This window comes from Epinephelus lanceolatus, chromosome 4 (assembly GCF_041903045.1).
Source record: "Epinephelus lanceolatus isolate andai-2023 chromosome 4, ASM4190304v1, whole genome shotgun sequence".
Lineage (NCBI taxonomy): Eukaryota > Metazoa > Chordata > Actinopteri > Perciformes > Serranidae > Epinephelus > Epinephelus lanceolatus.
The window spans coordinates 22,990,021-23,015,460 of record NC_135737.1 but is presented as its reverse complement, the minus strand read 5'-3'; the positions used below and the strand labels follow the sequence as shown (position 1 = coordinate 23,015,460).

At 38.9% G+C, this 25,440-nt stretch overlaps 2 protein-coding genes across 2 annotated transcripts; both read right to left on the bottom strand.

Annotated features, from left to right (window-relative positions):
- Window positions 1–979: 979 nt before the first annotated feature.
- LOC144462856 (extracellular calcium-sensing receptor-like) lies at window positions 980–6,157 on the bottom strand. Its single transcript, XM_078167507.1, has 8 exons — window positions 6,051–6,157; window positions 5,337–5,631; window positions 4,951–5,240; window positions 4,496–4,791; window positions 3,773–3,978; window positions 3,398–3,619; window positions 1,956–2,079; window positions 980–1,884 (listed from the first exon to the last, which is right to left on the bottom strand). Exons 1-8 carry the CDS (start codon window positions 6,155–6,157, stop codon window positions 980–982), a joined length of 2,445 nt encoding a protein of 814 aa, XP_078023633.1.
- Window positions 6,158–7,473: 1,316 nt separating this feature from the next.
- On the bottom strand, window positions 7,474–24,444 carry LOC144462855 (extracellular calcium-sensing receptor-like). Its single transcript, XM_078167506.1, has 8 exons — window positions 24,338–24,444; window positions 23,613–23,907; window positions 23,227–23,516; window positions 22,721–23,016; window positions 19,399–19,604; window positions 19,045–19,266; window positions 8,463–8,586; window positions 7,474–8,378 (listed from the first exon to the last, which is right to left on the bottom strand). The coding sequence occupies exons 1-8, from the start codon at window positions 24,442–24,444 to the stop codon at window positions 7,474–7,476; spliced, it is 2,445 nt and encodes an 814-aa protein (XP_078023632.1).
- Between the last annotated feature and the right edge of the window lie 996 nt (window positions 24,445–25,440).

The window sequence follows — 25,440 nt, the reverse complement described above, 5'->3', positions numbered from 1 at the left end:
AACCCAGCACCACTCGTATCCTCTGGAAACCCAGCCCAATTTTTCATACGATCCCCAGAACCATTCAAAGCAAGAGCTGAGTTCAGCTCACAAAAAGCCAGAGACAGCATCAGGCCAATAAAGAGAGCTGAGATCTCCATCCCTCACCTGTCTGCATGTGATCATGCTGTGTGTTTTCACTGGTTTATATAGATTTTCAGACAAAGCTTCTCCCTATCAGCTTAGAGAAGATTCGGTAGAGAGGATACTCTTATCCAGTGGTCTTTGAATAAGGCTTGTCAAATCTTTTCTTTCATGTATCTCTTCTCCTCTAACAAAGTTATCATTGTAAACACCATTGCACATGCACAAAAAAATGGACTTGAAATGAGCATGTGCCCGTTTCAACCAAGCACGCTAGCAATTAGCTTTCCTTGCTCCGTTAAAATATTGTTAACCTTAACATGGCTCAAGCAAGCTTAAGGTAAAACATTTCTCATTGTTAAGATGATTTCTGATTTCTGATGACTCACTGTTTTAATAAATATTAATAATCATTTTTAATTATGTTAAGTATGTGAGTTAGTTTACAATAAATCGCATCGTGTGGTATCATTCCCAAGAAGGGAAAAATCATAGCTTGTGAATGAAATCAGTCTCATAAACTACAGTAAATATGCAACAGACAGCAAGTATAATACCAAAAGCATTTATTCACAACATTGCAAAGTCAAATAAACACAAAAATAAACATTGCTAATATAAACAACTTTTAGAAGTTTGTGTTTGTCTGTGAGTGTGTGTGTGTGTGTGTGTGTGTGTGTGTGTAAAGAAGACAATAACGTTAGAAAGGATATTCACAAAATGGTACTTTAAATATGAAATATTTAATGTAAAGCATGTGTTACTATGTGAATCAGCTAAGTGAAGACTGTTCTGAATGTGCACATCATAAGCTTTTTACTGCTGCCATCCTAACTGATTCTAACCCTCAAATGTCTTAAGATTGAGTTTTATTCATTAAATGTTTCTTGGTGTTCTTCTCTGGCTTAAACAATATGATGAAACACTTTGGAGCAAATATACACAGTATCAGTCCAAAACTGGAGGCCAGAATAGCAAATATCTCCACAGCCACAGTAAATTTCCCAGGAGAGCTGACATATGCTGGGATAAAGGTGATCCAGACTGCACAGAATATCAACATGCTGAAGGTGATAAGTTTGGCTTCATTAAAATTGTCAGGTAGTTTCCGGGCTAGGACAGCTAACACAAAGCAAAAGACAGCCAGTAGGCCTATGTATCCAAGCACAGCCCAGAACCCTATAGCTGAGCCTAATGCACACTCCAGAATAATTCTTTCTTTGTATGTGGTGAGGTTTTTCATTGGAAAAGGGGGACTAAGAACCAACCATATAGTACATATTAAAACTTGTATGAATGTGAGAAATACCACAGTCATTCTTTGCTGTGGAGGACCAAACCATTTCATCACATTACTGCCTGGGAGTGTAGCTTTGAAGGCCATTAACACTACAATTGTTTTTCCGAGAACACAAGACATACAGAGGACAAAGGTGATCCCAAATGCTGTGTGGCGCAGCATGCAGGACCACTCAGAGGGTGGTCCAATGAACGTTAATGGACATAAGAAACATAGAGTCAGGGAGAGGAGCAGCAGGAAGCTCAGCTCAGAGTTGTTGGCCCTGACAATCGGGGATGTCCTATGACGATAGAATATAGCTGCTGTTAAAGTTGCAAGACAGGCGCCACCAACTGAGAACACAACCAGGATGATTCCTAGGATCTCGCTGAAGGAAAGAAACTCTACAGGCTTGGGGAGACAAGTGTCTCTCTCTGCATTAGGCCAGAACTCCTTGGGGCAAGGGAAACAATCAGGGGAATCTGAAAATATAAATGGCTTTTAGCAGATGTATATTTGTATTGTGAATATGCATTACAAAATAATAAAGTACCTGTAACATTGCTAATCTCTCCTTCGGGACACAGTATACAGTCATAACAGCAGATGGGTTTTCCTTTCTGCAGCACTTTACGAGTTCCTGGAGGACAGCTGTCAGTGCACACTGACACAGGCACCTGACACATAGATACAAGCAGACTCACACATATTCAGGTGTGCTACAAAGCTGTGAGGATTAAAGGATAGGCTCACATTTTGCAAGTCTGTCGTAAAACAATTTTTACATATATGAATATGTAAATAATATTCAATATGTGCATTATGTGTATGTGTATTGTCAGTTTTCAGGGACAAAATCCACAGTACCTGTTTTGTGTAAACATTCATTCTGAAATTCAGCTGAAGCTAAAATGACATGTATATGTGAATGTATGTGTTTGGAAGAGAAAGTGAGTGAGAGGAGGTGAGCCACTGGCCCAAATCTGTGATATTTCTAGTAAGCTTACCCAAACCCACCCACTGGTTGCTCCACATATCACTACTGAGCATTAAACACTGTGGGCTGTGTTGGGAAGTAACCATTACAGGTTTAATGTTGTTATTGTTCTTCCAAAATTCAGAGGCTAAACTTTTTTCTTTTTTCTGTTTTTTTTGTTTTAATGTCCTTGCTATGATTTTATTTCTGTGCGTTCATTTCAGTGCCAACCAGCATACACTGTCCTAGTTGGGGCCTACATTCTCTCTGCTGTTGATTTCATATTTGTTTTGTCAGCATAAGGGTGAAAATCTAGTTCTGTTAGTTGCTGTGGTGGAAAAAGCTATGATAATTTTCATTTTCAACTTGCTTTGAAATATGTCTATTATTTATTGGTAAAATGAAAAAGGTTAGAAAGTCCAGGTTTGAGGTCATCTGTCTACCAGCCACAACTTTTAGATGCATCCTTTTCTTTCATATGACATGTATGACTGGTCTTCATAAACAGTAACAAAACAAACATATCTGAGTGGTAGCATACAGACAATGAATGCAAATCCATGTTTAGAATGATAGAAATGTGTTTGAAATTCTTGATCAAATGCTCACAGCTGGGTTGGTCGGACTGGCCACTGGGAGCACCAGTTGTTCTGGACTTTGATTGTGCACTAGCATCACTCCTGATCTTCCCTTCTAATTTAGCTTCCTTATACCTGATGCCCCTGTGACCCTGCACCAAGATAAGTGGATACAGACAATGGATAAAGTAATGAATACACTATGCCCTGTAGCCACCTATGGATTCCTTTCTATGTTACTCTCCCTTTGCCACAGCTCAGCACGTGAACATTTACTTGAAAAATATAAAAGGAAACTTTCGCACTAAATATACGGTAAATTTGGAACAGATCTCTTTACAGCTGGTAGAAATATGACTATCAGGGTCCAAAAAACACATATCGTACACTTTAAGATCACCAAAGTTGAATATGTTAATTCATTACTTTTGGGCTCCTTACTTGTGTGCCACCTTCCACCCAGGTGAGCTTCCTGTTGATACTGAACTCCTGGCCCGCTGGCAGTGATGCATCATAGTGTCCTACTGTCACCAACTCAATGCTGCCACTCTCACTTTTTTGCCAGTTAACCAGCTCGTATGTGGCCACAGGATCCCCGTTGGCATCAAATGACACATCATAACCATTTTGGGAAAAATTGACTTCCTTCAGCTGTGTGAGAACCTGTGAGGATGAAGTAATGTTAAACAATGAGGGACAGAAATGAAAAAGAGTGAAATAATAGTAATATTCAACAAAATGTGTGTTGTAGCAAAAAACAAACAAAAAAAACATATGGGCATTCACTTATTCTTTTACATATTTGTTTTGACTGACCTCTCTGGGCTCTGTCTTGGTGAATTTGTCACACTGAGTTGTAGAATTAGTTTCCTGACACACTGCATTATGAATGGCATGAGCTATTGCATAAACAGCCTTGTACACCATGTTAGTGATTCGCAACTGGGATGTGTCAGTGTACGGGCTCTGGATCATCTGTATGTCTTCAGTTCCATCACATATGCTTTTATCTGTGGCTGCACCTAAAAACACACAGAGACAGTGACAGGTGTTTCTTAACCTTGACAGTGATTTTACATTATTATTCATCTGCATGGCAATTAGTCGCATTTATTAAATGCAGAAAATGTTTGTATTTTCTTGACTTAAATACTTTCAGTATATTAGCCTCATAAGAAGTACATGCATACTTAAACATATAGTACAACTGATGCATGCTAATAAGTACAGTTGCAGAGCTTTATTAGTACTTTGTTTAGCCTGCTGGCCGAAAGGTCCATGTGTGCTTGTGTTCAAGACAACAGAGTGTCTAAATGTGACAGGGAAAATTGTCATATCAACTGAAATTATTAATATACTTTTAATTTCTGTGCACCTTATATCTTTGTTTAATATCTGTAATTTCCCTGTCAATTTGGGATTTGGTCTTGAAGCAGCTACTGCTCCACTCAGACAGACAAAACGACACAAACAAAACACCATAACATGACCACAAGGACTGTGAATGTGAGGTGTCAATAATCAGCACTGCTTCCTCACTTTTTCCCAGACTGCAGTTGAATGCATCCTCCCAGAACTCAGTAAGCACTGGAGAGGCAGCCACTGTAGAGGGAGAGAGATCCAGCAGGAAGTCTCTCAGACCTGGGATGACAGACTGCTCAATGGCAAATCCGATGGCTCCAGAACAGAAGCTGAACCTCAGCATGTCTGTGTTGGTTACCCAAGACTCACTGCCGATCCACTGGCGAGGTGGAAAAGGCTTGAGTGACAGCTCCTCCAGCAGAATCCTCATGTCTCCAGGGGATGTAAATGCCACAACAACCATAGCTGTCGACCTGGAGAGAGAGATGATATTTGGTCCCATCGACTATATTTGGAAAATATGAGTAGTAAATATGAGAGGAACAACCATGATGGAAAGCAGTAGCAAGATCATTTTAAAAAAAGGCCAGTGTCAGCACAGGGAACAAAAGCACAGTCAGTGATGTAAAAACCTGCGGATAACATCAGCCACTCTCTGGATCCTGCTGCGTGGGTGGGTCCAGTAGAAAGATTCAGAGTATTCCACACAGATTCCCTCTTTGTGTGCTGCGTCCAGGAAAGACGCCATGCCATTATTGCCATAGTCTGAATCTGACCTGACAGCACCTATCCATGTCCAGCCAAAGTGTTTTACCAGCTTGGCCAGAGCGTCAGCCTGAAACTGGTCACTAGGGATTGTTCTGAAGAAAGTCGGGTACTGCTGCTTATCTGACAGACATGCACAAGTGGCATAGTGGCTCACCTAAATGAAAACAACAGTGTAATTATTTAACAGCACAGCACAAAAAAATCAGTACTGTATAATAAACACAGTTTGCCAGAAATTAAAAACAATTACTTGAGGAATGTTAAAAGACCCAACAATGCGCGACATGCCGATGGATGGCGTAGACCCTGAATCACCAATGACAGCCATCACCATACCAGATTGTGAGCAGCTGTTGCCTGTGTAAAACACTGGGTCCAGACCACTTGAAAGCTGGAATGCCACATGCACAGCCACGGGCACTGAAGCGCACGAGTCGTAGATCTGATAACCGAGCTTGATGCCAGGCAGTAGCTCTGTGCTGTTGTTAATCTCCTCGATGGCAAAAATCATTGCACGTGAGGAGCGCAGTTCCTGGAGGATCATGCTGCACACAGACACTTTTTTCTAAAGAAATACTCCTAGAAATGCACACTAAAGATTAACTGCAATTTGAAATTAAGGACTTGAATTGATACAATGGCTGCACTGCATGTATGGACCAAATACACATCAATGAATTGCCTGAACACCGAGTTCAAAACACAGGATTAGATATCAGTCCAAAATTCACATGGACTGTAATGCACAAATTACCAATAGTCAAGTGAATCAAAAATTTTATCATGTTAAAAATTTAGAAAACAGTTATGAAACACACCTATATTTTAACATAAAGAAAACACAGGATGCTTATTTTCACACTACTGTTTTTGTGAACATAATACCTGCAAACATTTCCAAAAAACATTTCTATGCACAGACAGTTTAACATCCTCTTTTTCCTCCTTCCTCCCTTTTACTCACCTCCCTGTGCACCTTAGTGGCTCAGGCATGGTGGTGTAGTTGTGCTTTAATGTGTACATGTAGTAGTGTATGGCGAAAACCCCACCAATAATATAGTCACCACCCATTGAGAACGCAGGTACACGAGTGGTTCCCTGAAGTGTACATTTTACAGACGAGGCATCAGTTACAAACCCAGCACCACTCGTATCCTCTGGAAACCCAGCCCAATTTTTCATACGATCCCCAGAACCATTCAAAGCAAAAGCTAAGTTCAGCTCACAAAAACCCAGAGACAGCATCAGGCCAATAAAGAGAGCTGAGATCTCCATCCCTCAACTGTCTGCATGTGATCATGCTGTGTGTTTTCACTGGTTTATATAGATTTTCAGACAAAGCGTCCCCTTTCTACTGTAGACCGTATATCAGCTTAGAGAAGATAGGGTAGAGAGGATACTCTTATCCAGTGGTCTTTGAATAAGGCTTGTCAAGTTTTGTTTTTTTTTCATGTATATCTTCTCCTCTTACAAAGTTATCATTGTAAACACCATTGCACATGCACAAAAAAAGGGACTTGAAATGAATGTGTGCCACTGTCTAAGCACAAATTGGGATTTATACACCTTATTCCTAGCCCCCATGATCCCCTGTCGATTTAAGTGCGTGGCTTCCAGCGTTGAACCGAAACCAGCGATTTCCAATGGTAACAGTTTGTTTACAGTACTCTATTCTTCTTTCCAAGAGCAATTGGGAAATAAAACATGGAACTAACCATGTGTTGTAGCTCAAACAGGATTATGTGATCATACCTCTGCCATCTCTGACAATCATCTCAAAGCAATGTTTTTTTTTTTTTTTCGTTTCAACCAAGCACGCTAGCAATTAGCTTTCCTTGCTCCGTTAAAATATTGTTAACCTTAACATGGCTCAAGCAACCTTAAGGTAAAAAAATTCTCATTGTTAAGATGATTTCTGATTTCTGATGACTTACTGTTTTAATAAATATTATTAATCATTTTTAATTATGTTAAATATGTGAGTTAATTTACAATAAATTGCCTCGTGTGGCATCATTCCCAAGAAGGGAAAAATGATAGCTTGTGAATGAAATCAGTCTCATAAACTACAGTAAATATGCAACAGACAGCAAGTATAATACCAAAAGCATTTATTCACAACATTACAAAGTCAAATAAACACAAAAATAAACATTGCTAATACGTACAACTTTTAGAAGTTTGTGTTTTGTGTGTGTGTGTGTGTGTGTGTACTGTATGTTATTTTGTATGCAGATGATGGAAAAAAAATAGTAAAGAAGACAATAACGTTAGAAAGGATATTTACAAAATTACTATGTGAATCAGCTAGGTGAAGACTTTGCTGAATGTGCACATCATAAGCTTTATACTGCTGCCATCCTAACTGATTCTAACCCTCAAATGTCTTAAGATTGAGTTTTATTCATTAAATGTTTCTTGGTGTTCTTCTCTGGCTTAAACAATATGATGAAACACTTTGGAGCAAATATACACAGTATCAGTCCAAAACTGGAGGCCAGAATAGCAAATATCTCCACAGCCACAGTAAACTTCCCAGGAGAGCTGACATATGCTGGAATAAAGGTGATCCAGACTGCACAGAATATCAACATGCTGAAGGTGATGAGTTTGGCTTCATTAAAATTATCAGGTAGTTTCCGGGCTAGGACAGCTAACACAAAGCAAAAGACAGCCAGTAGGCCTATGTATCCAAGCACAGCCCAGAACCCTATAGCTGAGCCTAATGCACACTCCAAAATTATTCTTTCTTTGTATGTGGTGAGGTTTTTCATTGGAAAAGGGGGACTAAGAACCAACCATATAGTGCATATTAAAACTTGAATGAATGTGAGAAATACTACAGTCATTCTTTGCTGTGGAGGACCAAACCATTTCATCACATTACTGCCTGGGAGTGTAGCTTTGAAGGCCATTAGCACTACAATTGTTTTTCCGAGAACACAAGACATACAGAGGACAAAGGTGATCCCAAATGCTGTGTGGCGCAGCATGCAGGACCACTCAGAGGGTGGTCCAATGAAAGTTAATGGACATAGGAAACATAGAGTCAGGGAAAAGAGCAGCAGGAAGCTCAGCTCAGAGTTGTTGGCCCTGACAATTGGGGATGTCCTATGACGATAGAACACGGCTGCCGTTATAACAGTAAGGCAGGCGCCAACAACTGAAAATGCAGCCAGGATGTTTCCAAGGACCTCGCTGAAGGAAAGAAACTCTACAGGCTTGGGGAGACAAGTGTCTCTCCTTGCATTAGGCCAGAACTCCTTGGGGCAAGGGAAACAATCAGGGGAATCTGAAAATAAAATGGGATTTTAGTATTCATACATTTTATGTTATACATATACATTACAAAAAACAAATAAATACAAAAATGTACCTGTAGCATTGCTAATTTCTCCCTCGGGACATGGTATACAGTCATAACAGCAGATGGGTTTTCCTTTCTGCAGCACTTTACGAGTTCCTGGAGGACAGCTGTCAGTGCACACTGACACAGGCACCTGATACATAGATACAAACAGGTGTGCTACAAAGCTGTGAGGATTAAAGGATAGGCTCATAGTTTACAAGTCTGTCTTAAAACAATTTTCATATATCAACATGTGCATTGTGCATGTGTGTATTGTCAGTGTTGGGGGACAAAATCCACAGGACCTGTTTTGTCTAAACATGAGATCTGAATTTCAGCTGACGTTGTAAAAGAGGCTTCAGCAGTCAGAGTAGGACAACAGTTTTCTTCCAAAGTTAAAGACTGTCCTACAGATTCTGTGATAGGTGGCACTATTAAGAGCGTAGGGGAAGCTTGGCTTTTCGATAATTAGCTTTGATTATTTATTTATTTTTATTTTTTTAATTAACCTCCAACAAAATTAAGATTTCTGGAGGGCAACCTACTACTAGCAAACACTGAATTTACCATAACACTATACAAAATGAGTTATTAGGTACATAGCACACATTTCCAGCCAAACTGCCTTCACCTGTGTGTGTGTGTGTGTGTGTGTGTGTGTATGAGGGGTCAAATGTTTCACCCAACCACACTACAACACGTCACTTGCGCCTACTTAGGACACATCAGATCTAATCAAACCGCGTGAGCGCACGCCTACATCTTACATAGGGTTACTATAGAGACACGAGTGTTACACACACGCCCGCTACATGACGCGCAGGCATTGTGCGCTCCACTCACATGACGCACTCACACGTCTTATCAGTACGCGTGCACAGCGCCTTACAAATGCTACACATACACTACACCTGCGTGTGCGAGTGAATCTCGCACACACATAGTGCATGTACACATCATTAACACCTGAAAGCGTCAAATTAGCCTATTTTGGCAAACTGTCTGTCTCCATAGTTTACACGTACAGGCAGGTGTGTGTGTGTGTGTGCTTCACAAGAAGTGGAATGAATAAATTAATCAAGTCGCTGCAGACATACGCGTGTATATACACATGTGTGATTTTTTTTAATCTTTATTTTATCCTCACAAATCAGAGCTACTGACCACCCTCGATGTCTGGCTGTGGTTTAAAAATTTTTAACTAAGATGATATATAGGCTACAACAGCCTAATTGTGAATATATAGCCTATTATTGAATTGGATCCTAAATGCTGCAAACCTCCATCTGTATGTTTACATTTTTTTCGCATTTTGCCCTTTTGCAAATTTGACTGTTTATGGAAACAGCTTTTCAGACACGTTATGTCCGGGACCGGCCTGGCCCGGCCCATCCAATTAACTGTAATTATAGGCCCGAGCGCGATTTAAACCCGACATTTTTCAATAAGCTGGCTGTTATAATTAAGAGTATTAAACCACAATTCTTGTCATTTGAATGGCGCAACACGGAAGCATGATTATGTAATAAAACAGGTGTTTATTTTAGGATCCAGGTGGTGAAGGGCTGTGTGTGCACAATGTTCCAACAGGGGACAGCCCTCCATTCCGAAACCCCCCACTCCGAAATTGATTTTCAAGTCCATATCGAGTTTCCTGCATCAAACACTGCCGCCCGCTCTCCGTCACTCGCACAATTCTGAAATTCGTTGTACTACAAAAGCTTGAAATGAACGTTCAACTTGTTGTTTTTATTGAAAATGTCACTGTCTTCATTTATGATGTATAATTTCTCTAGCAGCAAACACATTTAAAGGAGACGCTTGTCAAGTCTTTGTACGCGCGCTGTCCGTGGTGCTGAAATCCCTGCTGCAGCCGCCGCTGCTGCTGACAGCAGACCAGGGGAGAAAAAAAGACATGTCTTTGCTCTGTGCTTTTAGAAAATAGTCCCACTGTGTTTGCAGGGCATATCAGGCTGTGTGATTATGCACAAAGATTGGTTAATGCATTGGAGAAATTTCATACAATCGCGGACATTTAACGTGATAAACTAATTTCAATTCAACATGGTAATTTGCTTAGAAGATTCAGCTGAAGCATAATGAGTGTTATATGTCATTAAGATGAAGTATTTGCTTGTTTTGTGGTTAATTATGCACATGATGCGTTTGACCCCATCATGCGGCCCGTTCGTCCGTGCAGACAGGGTGATATTGTTCCTTTTCTCCGTGGTATTAATCAAAAAGTTCATATCACTTTGTGACTTGCTGCATATCATAAATAAACAGCAGATCAACCAAAGTATTTTTGAGAGATTCGGCTTTTAATCAACAGCACATTGATATTGACAGATTCCAGACAACCTCAGTTATACAGTTACATTAATTGGAAAGTGGTTTGACTTACTACAAAAAATATATAGTCAATAATAAAGGTGGTGATGTTTATTTTAAAGATATACATTTAATTTATCCAACAAAATAAATTCTTAAAATGTACAGACCTTCTGTCTGAATCCTGTGTATTCTGCAAACTGACACAGAAACTATTGTTCATTTATTTTATGAATGTATTTATGTTCAATTATTTTGGATTGATGTTGACAATTTGATTCTTTCTGTGGGATTAAGATTAATTTACTAAAAAAGAAAAAAGAAAAAAAAGGACATTACTTTTTATTTGGAGAAAAACAATATGGACAGAAGACATCTTTATTTTTAATCCATCGTATTTTAGATGGAAAGTTTCATATCCACAAAAGCAAGTGGACGGAAAGGAAACCCAATATACACCAGTTAAAATATGAACTGACCAATATGAAAGCCATCAGGACTTGTTTATGAAGCCTTAAAATCCTCTCTATAACTTGAATGTACTCACGACTTTGTATATTTGTTTTTATTTATTTACATTCATGTTCATGAATTAAAATAAAATTGGAGGGAAAAAAACAGTTACACAATAATGAAAAGATATCCCGGCTGCCAGCATTTTCTGGTGAGATAGGCTATGTTAAACAGAAAGTAGTGGGGAAATGTCTGGAGGAACTCTAGAGGAAAGAGAAGTTGCAGAAGAGCGGGCTTCATTATTAAGCAGCTACAGTGGCAGCGGAATTAATGCAAGTGCATTTTCTAGAAAATAGCTCTTTTAAAATAAGAAAAGTCAAATATGAGGTGTTTTCTCATATTTGACTTTTTAAGAAGGCTCTTATTTTTTTCTTATTTTACATCAGAATCAAATGAAATTTAGTGTGTGACATTCTGAGGTGGTCTACTATCAATCTGACGTGAAACCATCCTCTAGAAACGTGAGATTTCATTTTTATTCAAAATAAAAATGAAATCTGTATACAGTCTGGTATTATGGCACTGACTCACAAACCCCAGACTCCACCTTGTGGCAGGAACAGGCAACAACACACAGCACCCCAACTGCTGTGGAAATAAGTAGGTATAATAAATAATATAACAATTTCATGAGACACAATTTGTTCCCCTTGATATAAAGCTGCAAGTATCCTATTATTATAGGCTAACAAATGATCTGTTGTAGAAGTGTTAAAAATAGTGGCTGAACAAGGAATGAAAATAGATAGATAGATAGATAGATAGATAGAAACTGCGTAAATATATATAGGCTACACTTATAGCATATATATATATATATATATATATACATATATATATACCTACTGTGTATATATATACAGTATATATGTCAGGGATAATGTAAAATGAACCGGTGAATACTGGGAAAATAACTCCCGACAGGGGAATAGCGGAGGGGTTCTATTCCCCTGAAGGGAGTTGTTTTCCCAGTATTCACCGGCTCATTATACATTATCCCGCTGATTACACGGCTAATTATCAGTTAAATAAATAAATTGAGACAGAATATTGATTAATTATACCATTTTTATTGATTTATAAATTAAATCGGGAGGAGAGGAAAAAAAACAACTGCCGGCAACGGCTGCAACGGTCACTACACAGTAATATCAGACCTCTAAATGCCGCGACTGACCAATCAGAATACAGTTTTTAATAGAGCTGTGTAATATATATATATATATATATATATATGTATACAGTAGGTATACAGTAGGTATACATACATACATATACTGTACATATATATATATATATATGTACAGTATATATGGACCGTTTCATTGCTATTCTGTTGCTAGGGCAACAACTTTGGTCCCTGTTTACTTCCTGTCAGCTTCTGCATTAATGTACATTCAAACAGGAAATACAAAGAGACCCATTTAGAATGTTTATGTTGTCCAGTTTGAAACGGTCTATATAGCCTACATAGTATACGTGTCACACGTCTGTAACACGACGCGTTGTTGCTTCAAGAGTTGACACTTTTGACCCCTGTGATCACATGATGTGTCTACGCACGCACGTCTGATTAGCATAGCAAGCTAGTTAGCATAGCAATGCTACTTGTCACACGTCTGTAACACGACGCGTTGTTGCTTCAAGAGTTGACACTTTTGACCCCTGTGATCACATGACGTGTCTACGCACGCACGTCTGATTAGCATAGCAAGCTAGTTAGCATAGCGATGCTACGTGTCACACGTCCGTAACATGACGCGTTGTTGCTTCAACAGCTGACACTTTTGACCCCTCTGATTACATGATGTGTCTACGCACGCACGTCTGATTAGCATAGCAAGCTAGTTAGCATAGCGATGCTCAGTGCTAAATTTGTAAAATTAGAAGTAGGGGAACACTTTGTACCTCTGAGAGAGCAGAAGTGGGGGAACACTTTTTTAAGCGGCACTCGAGCCGCCTCACTGCGCGACTCCAAATGGAATGGTTGTGACATCTAGTGTTGTCACCGTACCAAAACTGGGACCCACGGTACGATACCAGTGAAAGTATCAGAGTTCTGATGTGCCTTTTGTCATTTATAAAAAGATAAATCACTTTTCTATAATACATCACTGATATTTCAGTGGAATAAATTACTTATTGACTTATTCATACATCATAAACAGCATCAATAAGTGATTAACATAGGGGGGATCAAAATAAAATGAATAAATAAAATAAAAATCAACCAGCCACCCTCCTCCCCACAAGTAAAGAACAGTCCCTCCACAAGTAAAGAACAGTCCCTCCATAAGTAAAGAACAGTCCCTAAAGTGCAGTGAGGTTTGTGGACCGTTACCTGCCACAGAGAGAAATGTGAACGGCTCGTTTCTCCTCTGACACGCCACATACGTGTGTGCCGCCATGGCTTAGTTGTCCAGGTACTACTGGGCAGTCATGACACCAAGAAGAGGAAATTACTGGACCTGGAGTCGGACTCGCCAGTAAGCCGTTATGTTGCGGCGCGGAGCACTATGAGCCTCCGCCGTATTTGACCGCCGTATCCTGTCTGTGACCCCCGTTCAACCCACAACCGGCAGGATCTGATTTTCCTTTCTGCTGCTGGTTGAAATCTGTACTCACACAGTGAGCTGAATGATTTAATTTGCGTGCACAAAACCATTCTTAGTCGCAAATGCGAGTAAAATGCTCTCACATAGAGCTCTGTGGAAAACAAGTCACTGCCGACAAGTAAAAAGAAATAAATAATAACTTTCACTGCTCAAAGATACTCGCATGCCTGGAAAACAAACCACTACAACAGCATATTAAGTGCCAGGTGGCCAGCGCGTGCCGTTATTGACCAGTGCGCGCTGGGACGGAGGCTTGGACACTCACTGTCTTGCGATTGGACTTTGAACTATCATATGTAGGCTACTGTGGAGTTTTAGTACCACGGTCTACCATCACCAGTATACCCTGCAACACTAGTGACATCAGCCAATACTGTATGTAGTTTTTAGATGCGAAAAGTTCTAGACCCGTGCAAATTAGTTCCGGAACGCACCAGGGCCTTTTCTGAAAAGATCCTGGTACGCGTTCCAGTACGTTCCGGCTCAAATTAAGCACTGGCGATGCTACGTGTCACACGTCCGTAACATGACGCGTTGTTGCTTCAGCAGCTGACACTTTTGACCCCTGTGATCACATGACGTGTCTACGCACGCACGTCTGATTAGCATAGCCAGCTAGTTAGCATAGCGATGCTACTGCTCCTGGGTCGATCCGACTGCACCATGTTGGAGGAATTTCTAATCACCGTCCAACATTTATTAATATTGCAGGCTAATGAACTGGGGTTGAGCGGACCGGTTGCCATGGCGACAAGTAATCAAAGACAGTGCGTTCATCTGTGGATCTGACAGAGACTCTGGGCTGATCATACACAGCTGGACTTGATTGCAGGGCACGAACTGAGAAAGGAGATCCGAGCGAGTGACAGTTTGGCTCTGGGAAGCGGAGCTGCTGTAAAGTGCCCGACGAAGCCACCTTTATTGCATTCACGGCCGGGAGGGGGGGCGAAGACAGCCAGTGTAGGTGGAGAAGTTCCGGGGGTAGGGTGGAGGTTAGTTAAGGACAGGGGTATTAGGAATGTCCTCCCGCTTTCCAGCTTTGTGTGTGTGGGCGTCTGTCACGCTGTGAGCCGCTTGGTGTTCCAGCGCTGGAACCTCCACTGCATACGGCCGGGTCAGACCAGCACCACAAGCCGGCCAGTTGAGAGTTTGTTTTAAAGTATGACATCTTAAGTGTTTGTTTTGTTATATTTGCAGTCCTGTCAGTTATAACTGAAAGCCAAGCGCGCTCAAAAACCTCGCTCCGTGCGGTGCTTTCTGTCTGTGGAGTGCACATCTTTAGAAAAATGTTTGACAGAAAATGAACCTGTTTTGTTGACCTTTTTTTGTAATAAATTTTTGTGGAGTTAAGACATTTTTCTCAGCGCATTATTGACGAGTTAAACCAGCCGCCGCCTGTAGAAAGTGGTTCTACACACAATAAAGCCTATAGTTTGGGAAAGTATAACACAGAGGCCCGCTGGTTTTAATCCGCCCGTACCCTATTACGCTATTAATTAATAATTAAAACTGAATGACCCAAATCCGTGGATATCACAGGTTGAGGTGGAGCAGGTCGCTGTTTAATGATAAATCCGTGGAGCTGTCCATGGTGCTGAATTAACACACCTCATTTTAATCCACCTCAGCCTGTGACCAGGAGGGTGAAACACTCTACTCTGCAATGCATTCAAATAGTTTGATACCTTTTAAAAATCTAATACTCCTTGTAAATTATGGGGAAATATTTTCAGTCACAATGCTAACAGTCTACTCAGACTACCATATATACAGATGATCTGTCACACGCATTTTGGGACACTTCAGTGTCAGTTGCTCGCTGTGAGTCTCAGAGCAGTAAAATGTTTTTTTTTCAGATGATCAATTTACTTGACTTATATTTTCGATAGGCTATTATTTTTTTCGTTATTGTATAATTGTTTTCAGTTAATCAGGCAAGTTTATTCTATTGAAATTTATAATAATTTTCATATGCCCTAGCAACGCTGGGCTACATAGCAACGGTCATTACACAGTAATGTCAGACCTCTGAATGCCGCGACTGACCAATAAGGATATAGTGTAATAAATATATATATATACGTATATATATATATATGTACAACATATACAGTATATATATAGCCTACATATATATATATATATATATATATATATATATGTACAACATATACAGTATATATATAGCCTACATATATATATATATATGTCACACATCCGTAACACGACACGTTGTTGCTAGGCATTGCACGCGCATTGCATGTGTAACAAGTACACAGTGAATGCACGCGCAATGGACGTGAAGCAAGTACACGGTGATGGTTGCACATGTAATGTACACATATCAAGTACGCAGTGAATGCAGTGTGTGCATGTTCGCCGATACGTTTCACCCCTCATACTCTGTGTGTGTGTATGTGTGTGTGTGTGTGTGTGTGTGTGTGTTTGGAAGAGAAAGTAGCAGAGAGGAGGGCAGAAGTTACACTACTGCACAGATTTGGATGGCTGCTTTGTTTTCTTCCTGCCCACCCAAGTCTGTAATGTTTTCTAGTGAGCTAGGTGAAGCCACCGATTAGTTGTTCTGCATATCACTACCTACTGAGTGATTTAACTCTGTAGGCCATGTTTGGAAGTAGCCATTATAGGTGCATTAATATGGGTTCAAGCCCGAAGGGTTGAAGCCTTATTGTTTTTGTGCTGTTTTATTTTATTATTATTATCTTCAGAAATATTTTTGCAAATTTCTGCGAGGTGGTATATTATAGAGACATGAAATTCACACCATTTGTTGGAAGATGTGTGCGAATGCTGCTCAAGAAATATTACACCAATCACCCAGATGGGGGTACTATAATTTAGGGTCAAAATTTCAATTTTGAAAAAGCCATGCCCCTAACACCATAACACGAATTGAGTTGAAACTTGACACACGAGTACAACTCAATGTGCTCTATAAAAAAACCTCAAGAACCATTAAGGTCCCCCTGGAAAAAAAATAAAAAAATCTGCCTGATTGAATTCTTTGAACAACACATTTTTGACATCTCCTCCTAAGGAGAATTCAATCAGAATTTCATTACTGGCACTTTTACTGTCAGTGATATCTCATTAGGCTTTGAAGCTTTTGACCACTGAACTCATGAGGGGGCGCGGCTTAGTACATACATAGACCTAACTCCTATTACAAATCTGGCAAGGATTGTCTTAACAGGTACCAGGAACATATTCTAAAAGTCTCATTCAAATTGACCACTAGGGGGCACCACAAATACAAATAATGGGTGTGGGATAATGCAAATCAGACTATAAATGAGAAATTGATTAACCAATCATCACAAAACTTGCAGGGTATTCAATTTTGAAATCGATCAATAAGGAGGCACCACCAGTTCTAAACAAATAAAATGGCCTTTTGTAAAATTTGGCCAATAATCACACATCATCAAACTCGGTCAGCTTTTTTTGAGTAAGCCATAAATTCATGTCCCCAAAATATTTTTGCAGTTGACCCATAGCGAGCGACAGTGTTTCCAAAGAAGAGCGTGGCCCGGTAGAGATTTAGACATAAATAAAAGAGCATCTGTTTGATTGTCATAAAACCTGTTGTTTATCTTTAAGGCAGGTGTCCTACACTGTAAAAGGTCTTGATCCTACTAGCTTTCCATTCTGTCTTGAACCCTGGTATTGACACTTGCGGCTATATTTGTTATTGTTATTTCAAATTTCAGAGGCTAAATATTGTTTTTTGAACGTTCTTATTATGTTTTCTGATCGTTCTATTTCAATACCAACCAGTGTAGACTGTCCTTACAGTGTCCTACACTCATATTGTTGTTCATCGATTTTTGTTTTGTTTTGTATCATGTGTAAACCTACTGTCTGCTAGATAGTCCTTGTAGTCGAAAAAGCTATGATAATTTTCATTTTCAACTTGCCTATCATGCCTATTATGTGTTGGTAAAATAAAAAAAGAGATTATGAAGTACAGGTGTGAGATCGTCTGTCTACCAGCCACAACCTTTAGATGCACCCTCTCCTTTCATATGCTATGTATGACTGATCTGCATAAACAATAACAAAACAAAGAACCTGAGTATTCTAAATTAGCTTCCTTATAGCTGATGCCCTAGTGCCGTCTATGGATTCCTTTATTTGTTATCATCCCTTTACTGGAAACTTTCATACTTAATATAATCTAACTTTGGAGCATATCTCTTTACAATTAGTATGGACAGGAGTAACAGGGACCAAAAATACATATTGTTTCCTTTAGGGGTGTCAAATTATTGCATTAATTGTGAATAATTAATTACAGCCATATTTAGCTATGTTTTTTGATTGCGTTTATCTAATTTTGAATCTCTAACTTTACTGTTTCTGAGTTGCCTTTTATAGTTGCCCTAGCACGCAAGTATCTGACCTCCCCGGCAAGCTCCGTGCCTTGTAGGGTGACCAGACGTCCCAAAAAATTCTGGACAGTCCTGAAATCCAAGCAGTTGTCCCAAATCCCGAATCCTGCCCTTACTGTCCCGAAAATTACACTAGAGCAGAGTCTTGAGTAGTTATTGCCCGATAAAACATTAAGAACTGATGATGGTGGTTGAGTCATCATGCAGTTCCCACCGGCTGCACATTGGCTGCAGCAGTTCCTACATGAATTATGGGTGTTGTAGTTTGAAGAAGAGAAGAGAGCGCAAGTTGAAGCTGTGAGGACAGAGAAAGCGGAGGCAGCCACAAGAAGGAATGATTTGCACGTTAAAGTGCAGCCTCTTGTTCAAAACTGTTCTATAAACTGATACGGCTGTAACGAATGTACCAGGTGTCTTTTATTTTGTTAGCTTTTATTTTTTTATGAAGTTTAAAGGACAAGTGCACGTACATTGATCACTTCCATAAAATAAAATGAGAAATTGGGAAATTGTTAAATTGTTAAAATAAAAATATGACTTTATAAAGCCACTTTTTGTAATAAATATCAATCTTTTGATCATCTGCCACAATAATGTAATGAATTTAAATAAAAATACCTCAAGTTGAGGGCTTTTCTCAGCAATTTTGAGATGAGATTAAAAAAAATCTCTTGACAGCACTAGTTTCCTTTAAGATCACCAAGTGTGAATATGTTAAATCATTGCTTTTGGGCTCCTTACTTGTGTGCCACCTTCCACCCAGGTGAGCTTCCTGTTGATACTGAACTCCTGGCCCGCTGGCAGTGATGCATCATAGTGTCCTACTGTCACCAACTCAATGCTGCCACTCTTACTTTTTTGCCAGTTAACCAGCTCGTATTTGGCCACAGGATCCCCGTTGGCATCAAATGACACATCATAACCATTTTGGGAAAAATTTACTTTCTTCAGCTGTGTGAGAACCTGTGAGGATGAAGTTAAGTTTGACAGTGAAGGACAGAAATGAAGACAATGTAGAATAAAATAATATTTAATAAAATATAGGTTGTAACAGAAGATGGGCATCGGGGTGTTCACATATTTGTTTCAACTGACCTCTTTGGGCTCTGTCTTGGTGAATTTGTCACACTGAGTTGTAGAATTAGTTTCCTGACACACTGCATTATGAATGGCATGAGCTATTGCATAAACAGCCTTGTACACCACGTTAGTGATTCGCAGCTGAGATGTGTCAGTGTACGGGCTTTGAAGTATTTGTATGTCTTCAGTCCCATCACACACACTCTCATCTGTGGCTGCACCTAAAAACACACAGTCTTGATAATTATATTACATTGTTATTCATTAATCTATGTTTATCATCCTTTTTTGTATTATTTTCATTAGTTTTAAACTGCCAAGTGTGCCCTGTAGAAAACTAGTCACCAGGCAATTAGTCATTTTTATCAAAGGCAAAAAAAGTGCTTTTTTCCCCCTTGAATAACATAATAACATGACCTGTGTTAACAAGTTTTAAATAGATAAATAATCTGAAAGTGTTGCCAACAGCTGAATAAGACCACATACAGTGTAACTGATACATGCTATTAACTACAATTTCTAATCTTTATTTAGCTTGGTGGCCTGAATACTTTAGTTTTTTTAGTTTTAGTTTAGTTTATTTTTCGGATGTTGGACAAAGAAATAGAATACATTCAAACAGAATACATTCATTTGGAAATATAAATGAAGAGAGAAAAAAGAAAGAAGAAAAGAAAATGCAAAAGGGAAAGAAAAAAAAGAAGAAAAAAATGCAATAGAAATACAAATCCTATCATGACGCCCTTTTAGAAATCTCTGCAATTTTTATAATTTTAGAGTCCATATGTCCGAAAAAAGGGGATAGGGAGAAGCACTAAGCTCGTCGTGCCCTACCCCTAGTTTAGCTAAGCTAAGCTAAGCTAAATTAGCAGCATACTGACTTTAGATTTGAGCTTAGATGGCAAAGAACATTTGTAATGCATCTATATAGATGCTTTAATATGATATATAAAAATATTAAATTCTACAGTTTGGTGTATACAGTGTAACATGATATGGCAAAGTCATTAATTAGATCATTTCCCCTTCTGCTTCATCTCTGTACCTGTTGAGAATTGATTGTTTTAGTCTGTTTTTGAATTGAATGATGTTTTTGCTCTGTTTCAATTCTTCCTCTAGCCCATTCCATAAGGTTTAATTTAGTTTAGTTTAGTTTATTTTGCACAGTTTAAAAATACACAACAATAACAGATAAATAGTTCATGGTGCAGGAAGAGGCGAAAAACCCAGCAGGCTTATTTGAAGCCTCCACCTAAATTTTCACAATGTTATGTAGAGCACAAAATTAACATACAAAAAATGATGATGGCAAACTAAATATACAAAATATATATAGTCATAAAAATAATAAAAATCAAAATAAACACATGTGAATGTGTGATGTGTGTGTGTATATAACTGTTTTGAATGGACTCATGAGCAAACAAAAATGGTACATGTGAGTGACACAAAAACAAACAAATGAAATAAATAAAGTCAAATAAGACCCAGATACATGAACAATAATACATTAGGGAAAAGAGTTACAATACAGCAGTTAAATGGTCTTTTAAACATCTTTTGTAACATTTTAAAGAGGAAGATTTTTTTTACCAGGTGTAAAAAAACATTCCATAATTTAGTGCCCCTAAATCTTATTGAAAATTGACCTCTACGAGTGAGAAATTTAGGAGGATGAAGATCTGAGGAGTGGCGGGTTGAGTAAGAGTGAATCTGTGAATTTGATTTAAAGTAAGTCTTAAACTGCTCAGGAATATTCCCTTCCCTTAACTGAATTTTATAAACAAAAACACAACAAACAAAATATTAATATCATAAATAGTAAGAATCTGGAGTTTCTGAAATAGAGGAGCAGATGAGATGTGAGACTGTGATCGAGTTGCAATCCTAACAAAACGTTTCTGGAGAACCAAAATTTTGTGGAGAGTAGTAGGAAAAGTATTCGCCCAAACTATATTACAATATGAAAGATAGGGATAAATTAAACTGTAATAGAGAGTAAGGAGACAGCTTGTTGTAACCAGATGACGAACGCACCTTATTATACCAGTAGATTTATTTATTTTTCTGGTGACCCAGTCAGTTTGTTCTGTCCAATTCAATTTCTCATCAACAATAATTCCCAAGAATCTTGTGGTTAACACCTGGGACAACTCAACAGACTCAATTTTATTTTAGATAAGTCCTTTAAGGTTACACCATGGGAGGAGATACTCATTATTTTAAGGGTTGTATGCATTACAGGTTTTTTAAAGTTCAATGGTCCCCTGAGGTTGTACCCCCCCCCACCCCTTTTCCATAAATTTGTTTTGTACATTACCAGGTAGTTGATTGTATCTTGCTTTGTACATAACTTGCAAAACTTTAAACGTAACCAAATCAGTGAACTTCGAAATACGTGATTCCACAAATAGTATGTGTGTATGGTCCCGATACCCTGTGTTGTGTATCACCCTCAGGGCTCTTTTTTGGAGTGTAGTGACTGAGTTTGTTGTTGTCTTATATGTATTGCCCCAAACCTCTGAACAGTAGTGCAGGTATGGGAGGATCATTGCACAGTACAGTGTGCACAGTGATTGGGGATTGAGAATATGTTTTACCTTATTTATTACTGAAATGTTCGGTAACACTTTACTTAAAGGCCAGGTCTATAATGCATTATGAGCACATTTACAAGACATTATAACACATTCATAAGGCTTTATAGATGTTACAGATGTTAATAATCATGTATGACAACTTATAACAGATTCTTCTTTCAAACACTGTTGTCACTTTGGCATGGAAGTATAAAGCATTATGAATGCTGAATTTATAATGCATTATGTAACCACTTATAATACTTTATAAACCTTGTTATAAGTTGTCAAACATTTATAACGATGTTTATAAAGCCTTATAAATGCGTTATAATGTCTTATGAATGTGCTCATAATGCATTATAGACCTGACCTTTAAGTAAAGTCTTACCAAATGTTCTTAGCCATCTTAGCCCTGACATACTGTATATGGGGTTTCCAGCAGAGCTTATGGTCTAAAATCACACCTAAAAATTTGGTTTCATATACTACTTCTATTATCTAGGCTTCAGTCTTGGCATTGTGAAACTACTGCAGTTCATTAAAACCCCAAAAATCATATTAAAGGCGATTTTTCATAGAGATGCAACTCATGTCTTTGTTAAATATAAACTGACCACTGCCGTTTTAATCAAAATTTGGGTTTTGTCTTAAAACAGCTGCTGAGAATTTAACACAGACAATTAAAAAAACAACACTACACAACCACGATGACCCGACTGTGCGACCTGTGCTAAAAATCTGCACAATATCCTCACTTTTTCCTAGCCTGCAGTTGAATGCGTCCTCCCAGAACTCAGTAAGCACTGGAGAGGCAGCAACTTTAGAGGGAGAGAGATCCAGCAAGAAATCTCTCAGACCTGGGATGACAGATTTCTCAATGGCAAATCCGATGGCTCCAGAACAGAAGCTGAACCTCAGCATGTCAGGCTCAGTTACCCAGGACTCACTGCCTATCCACTGGCGAGGTGGAGAAGGCTTGAGTGACAGCTCCTCCAGCAGGATCCTCATGTCTGGAGGGGATGTAAATGCCACAACGACCATAGCTGTCGACCTGGAGTGAGAGATAATAATTGGTCCCACTGACTATATTTAAAAGAATATCAGTAATATATAACAGAAATAAAGATTATAAAAAACAGAAACATGCCAAGATGATAAAAAAAACATCCATGTTATCCTTTATAGAACATATTATTTGGTGTTGTGTAAAGAAGATCAGTGTCAACAAAGGGAACAAAAGCACAGTCAGTGATGTAGAAACCTGCGGATAACATCAGCCACTCTCTGGATCCTGCTGCGTGGGTGGGTCCAATAGAAAGATTCAGAGTATTCCACACAGATTCCCTCTTTGTGTGCTGCGTCCAGGAAAGACGCCATGCCATTATTGCCATAGTCTGAATCTGACCTGACAGCACCTATCCATGTCCAGCCAAAGTGTTTTACCAACTTGGCCAGAGCATCAGCCTGAAACTGGTCACTAGGGATTGTTCTGAAGAAAGTCGGGTACTGCTGCTTATCTGACAGACATGCACAAGTGGCATAGTGGCTCACCTAAATGAAAACAACAGTGTAATTATTTAACAGGACAGACAAAAAAATTCACTACTGTATATTAAACGCAGTTTGCCAGAAATTAAAAACAATTACTTGAGGAATGTTGAAAGACCCAACAATGCGCGACATGCCGATGGATGGTGTAGACCCTGAATCACCAATGACAGCCATCACCATACCAGAGTGTGAGCAGCTGTTGCCTGTGTAAAACACTGGGTCCAGACCACTTGAAAGCTGGAATGCCACATGCACAGCCACGGGCACTGAAGCGCACGAGTCGTAGATCTGATAACCGAGCTTGATGCCAGGCAGCAGCTCCGTGCTGTTGTTAATCTCCTCGATGGCAAAAATCATTGCACGTGAGGAGCGCAGTTCCTGGAGGATCATGCTGCACACAGACACTTTTTTATAAAGAAATACTCCTAGAAATGCACACTAAAGATTAACTGCAATTTGAAATTAAGGACTTGAATTGATACAGTGGCTGCACTGCATCTGTGGAGCAAATACACATCAATGAATTTCCTGAACACCGAGTTCAAAACATAGGATTAGATATCAGTCCAAAATTCACATGGGCCGTAATGCACAAATTATCAATAGTCAAGTAAATCAAAATTCTTATTTTGTTTTTATCATGTTAAAAATTTAGAAAACAGTTGTGAAACATATCTATATTTTAACATAAAGAAAACACAGGATGCTTATTTTCACACTACTGTTTTTGTGAACATAATACCTGCAAACATTTCCAAAAAACATTTCTATGCACAGACAGTTTAACATCCTCTTATTCCTCCTTCCTCCCTTTTACTCACCTCCCTGTGCACCTTAGTGGCTCAGGCATGGTGGTGTAGTTGTGCTTTAATGTGTGCATGTAGTAGTGTATGGCGAAAACCCCACCAATAATATAGTCACCACCCATCGAGAACACAGGTACACGAGTGGTTCCCTGAAGTGTACATTTTACAGACGAGGCATCAGTTACAACCCCAGCACCACTCGTATCCTCTGAAAACCCAGCCCAATTTTTCATACGATCCCCAGAACCATTCAAAGCAAGAGTTGAGTTCAGCTCACAAAAAGCCAGAGACAGCATCAGGCCAATAAAGAGAGCTGAGATCTCCATCCCTCACCTGTCTGCATGTGATCATGCTGTGTGTTTTCACTGGTTTATATAGATTTTCAGACAAAGCTTCTCCCTATCAGCTTAGAGAAGATTGGGTAGAGAGGATACTCTTATCCAGTGGTCTTTGAATAAGGCTTGTCAAATCTTTTCTTTCATGTATCTCTTCTCCTCTAACAAAGTTATCATTGTAAACACCATTGCACATGCACAAAAAAATGGACTTGAAATGAGCATGTGCCCGTTTCAACCAAGCACGCTAGCAATTAGCTTTCCTTGCTCCGTTAAAATATTGTTAACCTTAACATGGCTCAAGCAAGCTTAAGGTAAAACATTTCTCATTGTTAAGATGATTTCTGATTTCTGATGACTCACTGTTTTAATAAATATTAATAATCATTTTTAATTATGTTAAGTATGTGAGTTAGTTTACAATAAATCGCATCGTGTGGTATCATTCCCAAGAAGGGAAAAATCATAGCTTGTGAATGAAATCAGTCTCATAAACTACAGTAAATATGCAACAGACAGCAAGTATAATACCAAAAGCATTTATTCACAACATTGCAAAGTCAAATAAACACAAAAATAAACATTGCTAATATAAACAACTTTTAGAAGTTTGTGTTTGTCTGTGAGTGTGTGTGTGTGTGTGTGTGTGTGTGTGTGTGTGTGTGTGTGTGTGTAAAGAAGACAATAACGTTAGAAAGGATATTCACAAAATGGTACTTTAAATATGAAATATTTAATGTAAAGCATGTGTTACTATGTGAATCAGCTAAGTGAAGACTGTTC